Below are 15,093 nucleotides of genomic sequence, written 5' to 3'. Positions count from 1 at the left end.
CCGTGTGCAGGTGGCACGGTAGGGTCGGGCACAACGGAGACTGTGCGCAGGTGGCACAGTAGGCACAGAAGCTTGGCCCATGCTTCGGCCGTGCGTAGGTGGCACGGCAGGGCTGGGCGCGACGGAAGCTGTGCGCAGGCGGCACAGCAGGCATGGATGCCTGGCCCACGTTATGGCCGTGCGCAGGTGGCACGGCAGGGCCGGGCGCGGCAAGGGCTGTGCGGAGGGCGCGCACAGTCGGCTTGGGCGCTGCCCTGTGCGCAGGACAAACGCCCGCCAAGGGCTGGCCATGAGCAAACCAAGTCGGATTCGGGTGTATCGGCGCGAGGGCTGGCGCGTCAAAGTCTGGCCGTGCCAAGGCCAGGCGCGCGCGGGGCGCGCACACTGAGTTGGCATGGGGCTGGCCTGGCGCGCAAGACTCGCGCACACAGGTCATGCCGTGCGCCCGCGCGCGTACGGCTGGACGGCTTGGACGGATGGCGCGCGAGCAACGCGTGCGGACGGGCCGGATGCGGCAAACCTCACCGGATGCCGTGCGGTGCCTTGGTGCGGCAGCCGACCTGGCTGGGCGACAGCGGCCTGGACTGCAGCCAGACCGAAAGACACCCAGCCAGACCATGCGACATGGGGCTGCCGGCTGGTCTGGACACGCGGGCGGACAAGGGACCTAGGTGCTGGGCGGCTGGGTGGACAAGGCTATGGCTGGTTGGCTGACTTGGCTTTTGACACATGGGCTGAGCCAAGAATCAAGAATCGGTTGCAACAGCTAACCGAAGTCAGTTGGGGGAGTTGCAACCAACCCAACTGAAACAGTTAGGTGGTTAGCCTTGTAACTGCCTTTGTAACCAACCCAAGGGATGCCTATAAAAGGGCTTGGGTTCTAGCCGGTTGAGGGCTGAAAAGAAGAGGGCTCTTGGGCTAGCTTATGAAGGGCTTGGTTGAGAGCTGGAGTTGGGGTTCCTATGGAGTCCGAGAGAGCTTAGACTGAGGGAGCTCGGGCACTTGGAGAAATTCTGGGTGCAGGCCGAGTGTGGGACTCTAGGAAAAAGGGTGTGCCTTTGTGGGAATTCCATCGGCTATCACTTAGGCCGAGTGTGGCTAAGTGCTGGCCACGGCCAAGGGTGTTTGGCCGAGCCATTTGTGGGCTGGAAGGGTTTTTCGGAGCGTCGGAAGCTAAGCTATTCCCTCGGTTTGTGAGGGAGGTTTTTGCAATGATATTTGGAAATGAAAGGCTCCTTTCCCTTCATCCTCGTGCATCTCTGAGACAGGGTGTGTGAGTGATTGGCTAAGTGTCCAAGGGTTGGGCCAAAGGCGTGCGGGGCTGATCCTAAGCTGTGAGCAAGTTTGGTAGGCTGACTGAGGCTTTGGCAGGGGCATTGCCTTAGTGCCGCACACAGAAAAGAGGGAGAACTCAAGAAAAATTTTGGTTACTCCATTCCGACCTTTTCAAGGGTGTGACAGGTGGTATCAGAGCCTTGTGCACTGATTCGGTGAATTCTTGGAAGTTCTTGAGCCATGACACTGACCGAGAGAGTCGTGCGGCTGGAAGAACTAGTGGGCAACCCGGGGGAAGAAGAAATCCCAGATTTGGTTTCTATCTACACCGAGCACCATGAACGGTTAGTTTCCTTGGAAACTTCTCTTGATGATTTGGTCCAAGATGTGAGCGCGCGGGCTGAGCACCAAAGGGCTGAGCATGCCAATTTGGTGGCTTCGCTGATGGATCGGATGCGCGCCTTGGAGGAGGAAATCTTGCTGTTGAAGAGGGCTGTGGTGAATACCCCTTCAACATCCTCCAATCCGGACCAAGGGGGAAGAGTTCGGGTCCCGGAGCCCAAGAGCTTTGGCGGATCAAGAAATGCCAAAGAGCTGGAAAATTTCATATGGGATTTGGAGAATTACTTTAAGGCAATGAAAGTGCCCGAGAGAGACTAAGTGGATATGGCCACTATGTACCTAAACTCGGATGCCAAGCTGTGGTGGCGAACCCGAGTGGCTGACGACATGGGCGCAGGGCGTCCGTATGTGGATTCTTGGGCGGCCTTGAAGAAAGAGTTGAGGGATCAATTCTTGCCTTGCAACACCTCGTGGATTGCAAGGGAGAACCTCAAAAAGCTTCGAATGACAGGGTCTACGAGGAAATATGTCAAGGATTTCAGCTCCCTCATGTTGGATATCACCAACATGTCCGAAGAAGATAAGTTGTTTAACTTTCTGAGCGGCTTACAGCCGTGGGCACAGACCGAACTCCGACGCCAAGGAGTCCGGAACATTCCTTCGGCCATGGCAGCTGCTGAGGGGCTGGTGGACTACCGTGCCTCCAACTCGAACAGTGGGCCAAAGAAGGCAAAAGACACGGGTGCCAAACCGGCCAAGACCTGGCCAAAACAGAAGAGACCTTTTGCTGCCAAAAAGAACAAGGCACCTGCTGCTGGGCCGAACCAAAAGAAGCAGCAGGAAAAGGGCAAGGCTCCATGGGGTTGTTTTATTTGTGGCGAGCCCCATCTTGCTAGGAATTGCCTAAAGAAAAAGACTGTCAATGCCTTGCCGGTGCAGGATTCTGCAGTGCCAGAGGAGGGAACGCCGAGGGTGAACCCACTGCAGATGGTCAGTGCGCTCACTACTGAAAAGGTACCTCCTCTTTACTCAGGCTTGATGTATACTCAGGTGAAGGTTAATGGGGTGAAGGTCCGAGCCATGCTGGACACCGGTGCGACGAATAATTTCATGTTGCAGCGGCAAGCGAAGTTGATGCGGCTGAAAGTGGCCGACAGTCCCAGCAAGATCAAAGTAATGAATTCGGGGGCTATGCCGGTCAAGGGTGTGGACGAATGCACCCTCGAGCTTGGGTCTTGGAAGGGGGCATGTTCTTTGATGGTTGTCCTCCTTGATGACTTCGACTTGATACTTGGGATGGAATTTTTCCTGTCGGCTAAGGCATGCTTGATGCCTCACTTGAGGGGTGTCATGTTGGGCGACGAGAGGGCGCCATGCTTTGTCTCGACAGAGGCATGGGCGCGGGCTGAGAAAGGCAAAGGCACTATGATCTCAACCAAGCAAGCCAAGAAAGGATTGAAGCAAGGCGAGAGCACCTTCCTTGCTGCCTTGTGGGAGGTGCGGACTGAGGAACCGCAAGAAATTCCTGTAGCAGTCCAGAAAATGCTGGGTGACTTCGTTGACATCATGCCAATGGAGCTGCAAAAGGAACTTCCACCGAGACGACCGGTGGATCATCAGATTGAGCTCATGCCAGGGGCTGTGCCACCAGCTAAGGCCCCTTACCGTATGGCTCCAATGGAGCTGGCGGAGCTGAGGAAGCAGCTTGATGAGTTGCTGGAAGCCGGACTGATTCAGCCGTCCAAAGCACCATTTGGGGCGCCGGTGCTTTTCCAAAGAAAGAAGGACGGGTCCTTGAGGATGTGCATCGACTATCGAGCACTTAACAAGGTGACGGTAAAGAACCATTATCCCATCCCTAACGCGGCGGATCTTTTTGATAGGTTGGCAAAGGCATCCTATTTCACAAAGCTCGACCTACGATCCGGCTATTGGCAAGTGAGGATTGCTGAAGGGGATGAGGCCAAGACCACATGTGTCACGAGGTATGGAGCTTTTGAATTTTTGGTGATGCTCTTTGGGCTAACCAATGCACCGGCCACATTTTGCAATCTAATGAACGATGTGCTTTATCCCTTCTTAGATAAGTTTGTTGTAGTGTATCTAGATGACATTGTTATTTTTAGCAATTCTTTGGAAGAACATCTAGAACACTTACATCATGTATTCAAAGCTTTGAGGGACAACAAGTTGTATCTCAAGAAGGAGAAGTGCCAATTCGGCCAAGAGGGGATTTCCTTCTTGGGACACCGAATTAGCAAGGGCCGGATTTATATGGAGGAAGACAAGATTAGGGCCATTCAACAGTGGCCGGCTCCTACCAAAATTGGTGACTTGCGGGCCTTCTTGGGGCTTGCAAACTACTATCAGAAGTTTATCAAAGGATATTCCAAGATCGTGAGTCCCCTCACGGATCTCCTAAAGAAGGATGTGGCTTGGGCGTGGTCTACCCAATGCAATGAGGCCTTTGAGGAGCTAAACGCCCCAATCTCACATGAACCGGTGCTTGCACTCCCAGATTTTGAGAGGCCATTCGAGGTAAGCACTGATGCTTCTAATGTTGCAATTGGGGGTGTTTTGACACAGGACGGTCATCCGGTGGCATTTGAGAGCCGGAAGCTCAATGACACAGAACAAAGGTATTCGGTGCATGAAAAAGAGATGACAGCCGTGATCCATTGCTTGGAGAAATGGCATCACTACTTGTTGGGGACATGCTTCAAGATCATCACTGATAATGTGGCCAATACTTATTTTGCCACACAAAAGAAGCTTACACCCAAGCAAGCCCAATGGCAAGAGTACCTTGCTGAGTTTTGCTTTGATTGGGTGCACCGTCCGGGCAAGCAAAACCTTGTCGCTGATGCCTTAAGCAGAAAGCATGCAGAAGGGTATGTTGCTGCTCTCACTGCATTTCACAGCAATTTCAGGGCTCAGCTGAAGGAGGCAGCGGCCAAGGATGCAGAGTATGCTAAGTTGCTGCAGGAAGTGCAGGCGGGCACAGTCCAAAAGTTTTGGATTGAGGATGGGCTGCTGTTGGCTCGTGGGAAGAGATTGTTTGTGCCAAAGGGTGGTGGCTATCGGAGGGCTTTGCTGAAGGAAAGCCATGACCCACAGTGGGCGGGTCATCCAGGAGCTGAGCGCATGATGGCGCTCTTGTCTCGGTCCTATTATTGGCCAAAGATGGAGGCCGATGTGGAGCACTTCGTGAAGACTTGCCATGTGTGCCAAATGGACAAGGTAGAGAGAAAAAGAAGTGACGGATTGTTGCAACCACTGCTAATTCCAGTGAAGCCGTGGGTGTCATTGTCCATGGATTTCATCACTGGGTTCCCAGAAGTGAGAGGTATGAGATCGGTCTTTGTGGTGATCGATTGTTTCTCTAAATATGCAGTCTTTATGGCTGCGCCCTTCCCATGCCCAGCAGACATTGCAGCAAACTTGTTCTTCAATGGCGTGGTGAAGTACTTCGGAGTGCCGGGTGATGTGGTATGCGACCGCGACCCTAGGTTCACAGGAAAATTCTGGGTGCAGCTCTTCAAAACCATGGGCACTGAGCTGCACTTTTCCACCGCATACCATCCCCAAACAGATGGCCAAACGGAGAGAATCAATGGGCTGTTAGAAGAATATTTGAGGCATTATGTGACAGCCAGCCAGAGGAATTGGGTGGATTTGTTAGAACCGGCACAATTCAGCTACAACATCAACCGGACCTCCTCCATGGGGATGAGCCCAGCCGAGTTGAGCATGGGTTTTCAGCCCATGTCCCCTTTGGACGTGGTGCTGCAAGATGAGATAAGTGAATGCCCAGCGGCTCATAGGATGGCACAAGACAAGGAGGAGTTGATTGAGAATGCCAAGGAAAGTCTTTCCAAGGCAATCCGGAGGATGAAAAAGTTCGCTGACCGGAAGAGGAGACCATTGGAATTTCAAGTTGGTGATCTTGTGTTGTTGAAGATCACACCACCGATTTGGAAGAAAATGGGTAAGGTCAAGCTCCACCGAGGGCTTATGCCAAAGTATGATGGACCTTTCAGGGTGACGGCAAGAGTTGGGGCAGTGGCCTATAAGCTCAAATTGCCGGAAAGATTGAAGATTTACCTCACTTTTCATGTAAGTTTCTTGCGGCCTTACCATGTGAGTCATGATGAAGACCGGGTGGTCCCAAGGAATGAGCCACTGACTATTGGCAAGGAGTATCCTAAGGCCATCAACAGGATACTAGAGCGCCGCAAGGTGGGGAAAGACACTGAATTTTGGGTGCAATGGCAAGGCGAAGGCGTGGCGGATGCTACATGGGAGCAAGCGGCTAACTTGTGGCAATTTGAGCAGCAGATTTTCTCTTTCTTGCAGGAGGAGTCGACGAGGGCGTCGACCTCTTCGGCCGGGGGAGGATTGTCACGCCAACAGGCCTAGGGCGCGGGGGCACGCGCGCATAGGCGCTCGGCCCAAGTTCTGGCCGTGTGCAGGTGGCACGGTAGGGTCGGGCGCGACGGAGACTGTACGCAGGTGGCACACTAGGCACAGAAGCTTGGCCCATGCTTCGGCCGTGCGCAGGTGGCACGGCAGGGCTGGGCGCGACGGAAGCTGTGCGCAGGCGGCACAGCAGGCATGGATGCCTGGCCCACGTTATGGCCGTGCGCAGGTGGCACGGCAGGGCCGGGCGCTGCAAGGGCTGTGCGGAGGGCGCGCACAGTCGGCTTGGGCGCTGCCCTGTGCGCAGGACAGACGCCCGCCAAGGGTTGGCCATGAGCAAACCAAGTCGGATTCGGGTGTATCGGCGTGAGGGCTGGCGCGTCGAAGTCTGGCAGTGCCAAGGCCAGGCGCGCGCGGGGCGCGCACACTGAGTTGGCATGGGGCTGGCCTGGCGCGCAAGACGCGCGCACACAGGTCAGGCCGTGCGCCCGCGCGCGTACGGCTGGACGGCTTGGACGGATGGCGCGCGAGCAACGCGTGCGGACGGGCCGGATGCGGCAAACCTCACCGGGACCAAATGGTGCTGCGCGCAGGCGCGCGCGCAGCCGAACGCCGTGGCAATGATGAGCGCGCGTGAGGCGAGCGGGACTGAGCACGGGCGCGCGCAGGCCGGATGCCGTGCGGTGCCTTGGTGCGGCAGCCGACCTGGCTGGGCGACAGCGGCCTGGACTGCAGCCAGACCGCAAGACACCCAGCCAGACCATGCGACATGGGGCTGCCAGCTGGTCTGGACACGCGGGCGGACAAGGGACCTAGCGGCTGGGCGGACAAGGCTATGGCTGGTTGGCTGACTTGGCTTTTGACACATGGGCTGAGCTAAGAATCAAGAATCGGTTGCAACAGCTAACCGAAGTCAGTTGGGGGAGTTGCAACCAACCCAACTGAAACAGTTAGGTGGTTAGCCTTGTAACTGCCTTTGTAACCAACCCAAGGGATGCCTATAAAAGGACTTGGGTTCTGGCCGGTTGAGGGCTGAAAAGAAGAGGGTTCTTAGGCTAGCTTGTGAAGGGCTTGGTTGAGAGCTGGAGTTGGTGTTCCTGTGGAGTCCGAGAGAGCTTAGGCTAAGGGAGCTCGGGCACTTGGAGAAATTCTGGGTGCAGGCCGAGCGTGGGACTCTAAGAAAAAGGGTGTGCCTTTGTGGGAATTCCATCGGCTATCACTTAGGCCAAGTGTGGCTAAGTGCTGGCCACGGCCAAGGCTGTTTGGCCGAGCCATTTGTGGGCTGGAAGGGTTTTTCGGAGCGTCGGAAGCTAAGCTATTCCCTCGGCTTGTGAGGGAAGATTTTGCAATGATATTTGGAAATGAAAGGCTTCTTTCCCTTCATCTTCGTGCATCTCTGAGATAGGGTGTGTGAGTGATTAGCTAAGTGTCCAAGGGTTGGGCCGAGGCGTGCGGGGCTGATCCTAAGCTGTGAGCAAGTTTGGTAGGCTGACTGAGGCTTTGGCAAGGGCATTGTCTTAGTGCCGTACACAGAAAAAAGGGAGAACTCAAGAAAAATTTTGGTTACTTCATTCCGACCTTTTCAAGGGTGTGACACCCATGGTCCGCCGGCCGGAGAAGTGGCAGTACCAAGGGGCTGGGCTGATCGCGGTCTCGGCAGCTTCTTGGGGTCGCCGCCGGCGCCCATGGCGGCTGGGCGACTGGGAGGAGACAGAGGCGGCGATGGCTTCCTCGGGCCGCTACACAAATCCTTTTTAGGACTTACGAGAACCGCGATCAGGGTCTGGAAGGAATAGGGATGGCACGGGCACAGTTTTTGTCTTTTTTTTTTGTTTTTTTTTTTTCTCGCGTTGTTCTCGGCTTGGGAACAACCCCCGAGCCCCTTCCCACGTGAACCAAACCTAACCTCCCCCCTTCACGTGAAGCCAACCTCAGGGGAGAGTTAGCATCAAGTGGGCCGGGGTCACTTTCCTATCTTCAGACAAAAAATAATAAAAAATAATTTAAGAGATAAAAATGACTAAAGTTTTATAAAGATTCCAATAAAAACGAAAAAAACTTTAAAAGCCGTCGAGATCGGAGCTTTGGCTACCCTTTCAAATGAGGCAGGAGAAATAAAAAATTTATGAGCGAAGACGACTGCAGCAAAGATAGTAGTTAAAAATAAAAAAATTAAAAAAAATTATATTTCTATCTATCACTTACAAAATACGAGAGTAGCACTAAAAGACCGACGAAATTTGGTAAAATCGATTAAGTTTGGCACAATTAATCTTGATGAAGACCGACTATATTTAGCATAATCAATTATAAATCAATTAATGGTTCTATAATAATTTTAACAACATAATATTTTTTTTATCTATTTATCTATGTAGATATTTTTTCTAGTATTTTTGTCCGTGATAACGGAAGAATTATCCATCAGGTAATTGATTAGAAGACCGTAAATACGTACAGAGAGATGAGAAGATAAGGACGAAGAAGGGTCCCACCCCTTCACCAAATCAGAATGACAAGACAAATAGCTTTCTACTATGCGCGTGTGAGAGAGGGAGGGATATGGAGAAGAGCAGGATTCTTGTGGTGGGGGGAACTGGATACTTGGGGAGGAGGATTGTGAGGGCAAGCTTGGATGATGGACATCCTACCTATGTACTCTACCGGCGGGAGATTGGTGTGGACATCGACAAGGTCCAAATTCTCATGTCGTTCAAGAAGCAAGGTGCTCACCTCGTCGAGGGCTCCTTCTCTGATCACCGAAGCCTTGTGGATGCCATAAAACAAGTAGATGTTGTCATATGTGCCATCTCCGGCGTGCACTTCAGAAGCAACCAAATTCTCCTTCAGCTCAAGCTTGTCGACGCAATAAAAGAGGCCGGAAACATCAAGGTATGATCCCTGAAAGTGTTTTAGGGATAAAAGGTATCACCATGCTTGTGGATGCACATCTGTTGTCATCACTTTTTTCTATATATTTCCAGAAAAAACAATTTGTTTATTCAGCCCAAGTGATCTTTTTATTATAATGGTGGTGGCGATGGGAATAACGGCTCCTCATGATGGTCATAAGTTCTCATTCTCTGCATTTTCTTATGTTTGTTAAAGAAAAGGAAAAAAAAAAGGCTAACAAATCAGCTGGTTAATTTCTTTCTTGGTGAGTGATGTGAATGCAACCAAACCTAATTGCAAATTGTCTATTTAATATAAAAATTGCAAAGGCCTTGGGTTCTCTCTCTCTCTCTCTCTCTCTCTCTCTCTCTAGATCTCTCTCTCTCTCTCTCTCTCTATATATATATATATATATATATATATAGATATAATTGTAAAACAAGAAGGAAAAACATTTTACTTTATCTTGTGTTACCTGGATGCTCTCAGCTGGTTCTGAAAATCTGTGTTGAATAAATGTTTAAGCTAGATATGTATCGGGTATTTGGATACATACGATGTTTTGCAGATGCGCTTTTTAAAGACTAATGGAGAGTTGGCTCTTCCGATGATAAGTTTGACCCTTCATTTTGATGGTAGAAGTAACATTCCTTTTTATGACTACCAAAAATGTAGGTATTAAAATTGGAAATTTTAAAAATATAGGTATTAAGAAGATACTTAAGTTATTTTAAAATTTTGAATGAGAAATATTTATATGGAAATATCTTAATATATAATATCTTCTTAATATTTCTTTTCTAAATTTAAATAAATAATACATAAATATATAAATTAAGTAAATGATAATTATCCTAAGTATCTCCATGTCTTTTTTTTTTTATTTTTTTTTTTAGTCGAACCAGATACTTGGATCCATATCTGAATCTAATTTTCGTATCCATATCTATGCAAGACTGCTTAAATTAGTGATGTATGCATGACTTATCAAGATCGATGTGTATGTGTATGTATATGTATATAGCAATTATATAGATTCATATATATGTTACCTAGGCATTTTCTGGTAAGCAAAAGCTAAGCTTTGCCTGTCAACATTGCTATATGTTTTTCTGATGAGAAGGAAGGCTTACCTACCCAAATTTATTAATAGGAAAACTATATACATAAGTAAAAGGCTCCAGTGGGGACTGGCTAGGCCCTTGCTGAGGGAGCCTGCTGAGTCTTGCCCAGCCCTGAAGGAAAGATAGCATTAAGAGAGAGAGAGGGAGAGGGAGCCATTCGATAGAAGATGAGTCTCATACATGTCTTTGACTTGAAGACTACGTGACGTTAGGTTTTGTGGTTTTGGTTTGCTGGGAGCATTTCTATTTGAAGATGCTGAAACTCTGCTTCTTCTACGTTGTTGAGCACTCTGTTGTGTTCCACTTTCAACTTGAGGGCCCTCACCAGCTTTGAAATCAAAATTGCTTAAATTGGGTTCTAAAACATGACATGACACCTATATTATCTTGAGAAATCATACAATTACTCAAATATAACCTTAATCTTGCTTCTATATATGAATTTATATAATGGCGTGGTGGAGGAATTTGGAAGAGTAAATTCCAAGTTACAGTTGCATCACTGGCTTCTTTAAATATTTCTCAAAGAGAGCACCATGCCACACAAACTTATACTCCAAATTATGAATCCATTCTGAGCTCAATTTAATTTTAGACACATATATTTGTAAGACAACATATTTTGCAGCGCTTCTTGCCTTCAGAGTTTGGGATGGATCCTGCAAGGATGGGTCATGCACTAGCCCCTGGAAGAGTGCCGTTTGATGACAAAATGGTGGTGAGAAAGGCCATAGAGGATGCTGGAATCCCCTTCACCTACGTCTCTGCTAATTGTTTTGCAGGTTACTTTGTTGGAGGCCTGTGCCAACTAGGGAAGATTGTTCCATCAAGGGACAGTGTCTGCTTACTTGGAGACGCAAATGTGAAAGGTACGGTGGTTGGTCCCCCACCTTTATTTTTATTTTCTAAGGTGTGTCCTCTTATAGGAAGGCAAATGGCCGCAGATTGAGTGGCTTTACACATGGCTGATCATGATGGAGGCTTTATGGGTTGAAAAAAAAAAAGCTATTTAGAGCACTCCGAAATTTGTTATTTTTTAATCTTTTTGAGCGTATCCATATTAGATATGTATGAGTCATCTGCTCTAGCAAAGAGAGAGAGAGATAGGTGTGTCCTCTTAGGCATAAATATCTAGAATCCTTTGTGGTGCGAGTCCAATGCAGTACTTGATGGCTGCCATCAAAAAATGGACGACCATCAAACAAGGCACACCGTATACGACATGTAAGGGCATCTTGTTTAATGGCCGTTTATTTCTTAATGGCGACCATCGAGCGCTGCACTAAACTCTATAGTACAAACTGCATACCGCAGAGGATCCATGCTCCATGCATAACGAGGGGTATACCGCTTCTTTTAATGTCCTTATTTCAATATAGAAGTTGCATGTTTTCACTGAGATAAAAGGCCTATAAAACAGACCTCAAAATGTAGATTTCTAGTTGAGGATTCTTTAATATCCATTTGATTTTGTGGCAGCAATTTTTGTCGACGAGGATGACATAGCGATGTACACCATCAAGACGATCGACGACCCTCGCATGCTCAACAAAACGCTATACATCCGGCCACCGGAAAACATCCTCTCACAAAGGGAGGTAGTCGAGGCATGGGAGGAGCTCATTGGCAAAGAACTAAGCAAGAGCAGTATTTCAGTGGAAGACTTTCTCGCTAACCTCAAAGGTAGGATTAGGATTAATTAACAGAAATCAGGAGTTGCTATAATGCTATGATTTTACTGATGACAATATAGTAATGGAAAAAAAACGACTTTAGTGATTTAAGCCATCAAATCATCAGCACAATAAGCGACTGGACTCTAAGATATACTGAAACTCATAGCCAATAGGATTCAATAGACAATCAGACCGGGGTTGGAATAAAATTCTGTATCATGCACTTTTACGTGGTAAAAATTCCTTCAATACCAATATTCTCATTTTGATTTATATCTTCATCATTAAGGAGGGGGAGGACCATAAGAAATTGACCATATAGAAACAGTTCATGAAAAATACTTAGAAATTGAAGGAATGCCGGAAGAAGTGGGCATCGCAATTAGGCATCAGTAATAGTAATTATTCGACATGGACCTCATATGATTACCCATCTGCAGTGCGATAACAATTCCTAAATTAGAGCAACGGAGTTTGTACTACTTTGTTGCAGGCTTGCACCTGTGGTATTTGATTACTAGCATCATTCTTGTGCCTTGTATAAATTATAGCTTGCCTTCTCTGCCCACCTTTTCAGGTCAAGACCTTGCTACACAGGAAGGACTTGCGCATTTCTACCATATTTTCTATGAAGGTTGCTTGACAAATTTTGAGATAGGAGATGGAGGGGAAGAGGCTTCTCAGTTGTACCCAGAGGTCACCTACACTCGAGTGAAAGATTACCTTAAACAATATGTGTAATATAAGTACCATAGAAAAAGATATATATATGTATATATATATATATATATGTATATATATATATATATATATGTATATATATATGTATATGCATATATGCATATATGTATATGCATATATGCATATATGTATATGCATATATGCATATATGTATATGCATATATGCATATATGTATATGCATATATGCATATGCATATATGTATACGTATGTATATGTATATGTATATGTGTGTGTGTGTGTTTTTTTTGCTTAAAACCGGTGCTTTATACAAGACGTGTACGAATACACCTAATAAAGTCAAAATACAACAACTCGCAGAGTTCCAATGGCAACTCCCCCTCCCCAGACCAAAGGATAAATCCTGAGTGGTGGGCTGTGTAGGCAGCCATCCAGTCAGCCGTCCCGTTGGCTTCTCTAAATATATGCTTAGCCTAAAGGGCCCCCCATCTCTCATCATCATCCCATGTCTTGGATCAAGGGGTGGTCTATGCTCTCACCCCTCGACCCCCTCCGAATCCATCCGATGACTGTGGCAAAGTCGCCCTCCAAAATGATCGATCGGGCCTACAGCACCACCCGCACGTGTCGAAGGCCCGCCCAGGCTGCTCGCAACTCTGTCCCTAGAACCGACGTGTCAAACAACTGGCAGCCGCCTGCCGCCACCATCCTGGAATGCGAGTCCCGTATCACAAAGCCTGCACCGCCCTGCATGCCGCAATCCAGCACCGACCCATCGAAGTTGACCTTGGGGAAGCTCGGGGGTGGGGGCTTTCAGATAAAAATACCGTCTGAGGAGCTACTGAAGTAGAGGAGGAACTCTAGGTGTCCCAAGCTAACAAAGGTCTAGCTGAAGGGTTGGTGGGCCTGATCTCCGTGGCCTGTGCCCGAGCAAACTCTGCAACAAACCTCGGTGACACCCTGCGCTCACCGAAGATGCGAGCATTCCTTGCTAGCCAGATCTGATGTGCCGTGTAAGTCGCTCTAATAGCCTCCTGACAAGTCCGCGAACTGGCTAGCCACTGTCTCATCACCTGTAGAAACTGTGTCCTCGCACTCCAAGCCTCCTGCGGGATCTCTGATCACTGCCATGTCGACCTCGCCCATGTGCACTGAAAGAGCACATGGTCCACTGACTCCTCAGCTCCCCATGTCCCACACTCTGCGGGGAGCCCCAAGTCACGCCTGCTCAGCACTGCTCTCATCGGAAGGGATCTCAAATCACCTTCCATAAGAAGAGGGCTACCCTCGGGTGGAGCCTGGACCTCCAGATCTAAGTACAATCCGTCCCCGGCTCATACTCCAGCTGGATAATACGGGAAAGATCACCCAATCTCACACTGGCCCGACACGAAGTACCCCACACCCTGACATCGGCCCTGCACATCCTGGTACCGGAATGGAATAGATCCTCTCAACTAGGTGTGCCCCAAACAGCTGTCGAAGTCTGGTCCCGTCCCACTTTGCCCCTCCTGGTGCTAGGAGGTCGCACACCCGCAGCCCCTCCGCTGCCTCTGTATCAACCATGGTCAGCCAGCACCTCAAAGGAAGGGCGTCCACCCACGGATCACTGATTACATCAATGCTCTGTCCATCGCCTATCAACCACCTGGTGTTCGCCGACACTGTCGGCAGGTACCTCCTGATCTCGCGCCACATGAAGGAGACTCGACGACTCCTCCGTGTCACCTCTGAACTCCCTCGACCGTATCTGACTGCCATCACCTAACTCCAGAATCCGTGTGGCTCTAACATGAACCGAACCACATGACGGGCAAAGAGCGCCTCACACCTCTCCAAGAGGAACTGCACCCCCAGACCGCCCTTACTGGCGGGCAGACAGACCTGCTCCCATGCCACCAAATGCACCCTATGGCCTCCACAGTGTGACCCCCATAAGAAGCTCCGAAGAAGACGCTCAATCCTCAACAGAACCATCTTTGGTACCACAGTGTTGGCCATGAGATACACTAGCATGGACCCCAACATCGATCTGACCAGCGTCAATCTCCCTGATGAGAGCACAAAAGTGCAATCGTCATACCATTTTAATTAGTATTATAGTTAATCTTTAATGATAAAATTAATTAATTAACGTTGTATTTGTGTTTGAGTGCAAGGAATCCAAGAGGCCCAATAACATTGGGTTTGAGCCCAATGCCCGGTAGCCCGAGCTCAACAAATTCCCCAGCTGCCATGCATGCATGAAATTCCGGCCGTCCACGCCATCAACGCAATCAAACCAAGCATCCCACTTCCCAAACCTGTTTCATCAGGTTCATCTCCATACGTTGAGAACACATCCAACCATCAACAGCCACCGTGCCAGGCCGTCCATCTTCCAGAACAAATCCCAGCCCGTGCGGAAACAGGGGAGAAGAGAGGATCACGCGTCCGTTTCTCCTCCAACCGCATCCAAACCATGATCTTCAGCCAATCCTTCCCGTGATCCCAGTCTCCACCGCGGCCGTGGTTGGCTCCTCCCAGCAATCCCGCGTCCGTGAAAGAAGCCCCAGCATCCTTCCTTTTCCGCGTGCAATCCCGGACGATTCGCCTCCCAGCAAGGAAGATCTCAGCAGCCCACCTTCCTTCACAGCCGTGGCATCTGTCCCAGCTTCCTCCCAT

The 15,093-nt window shown here is 49.2% G+C and overlaps 1 protein-coding gene across 1 annotated transcript; it reads left to right on the top strand.

The window, feature by feature from the left end:
* Positions 1–8,567: 8,567 nt before the first annotated feature.
* LOC103697428 (isoflavone reductase homolog) lies at positions 8,568–12,492 on the top strand. The gene is made up of 4 exons (XM_008779277.4): positions 8,568–8,928; positions 10,681–10,921; positions 11,532–11,735; positions 12,306–12,492. The coding sequence occupies exons 1-4, from the start codon at positions 8,599–8,601 to the stop codon at positions 12,467–12,469; spliced, it is 939 nt and encodes a 312-aa protein (XP_008777499.1). The 5' UTR covers positions 8,568–8,598; the 3' UTR covers positions 12,470–12,492.
* The last annotated feature ends 2,601 nt before the right edge of the window (positions 12,493–15,093 follow it).

This window comes from Phoenix dactylifera, unplaced genomic scaffold (assembly GCF_009389715.1).
Source record: "Phoenix dactylifera cultivar Barhee BC4 unplaced genomic scaffold, palm_55x_up_171113_PBpolish2nd_filt_p 000125F, whole genome shotgun sequence".
Taxonomy (NCBI): domain Eukaryota; kingdom Viridiplantae; phylum Streptophyta; class Magnoliopsida; order Arecales; family Arecaceae; genus Phoenix; species Phoenix dactylifera.
Note: the sequence above shows the minus strand (reverse complement) of the source record. Positions and strands in the feature narration are given on the sequence as shown.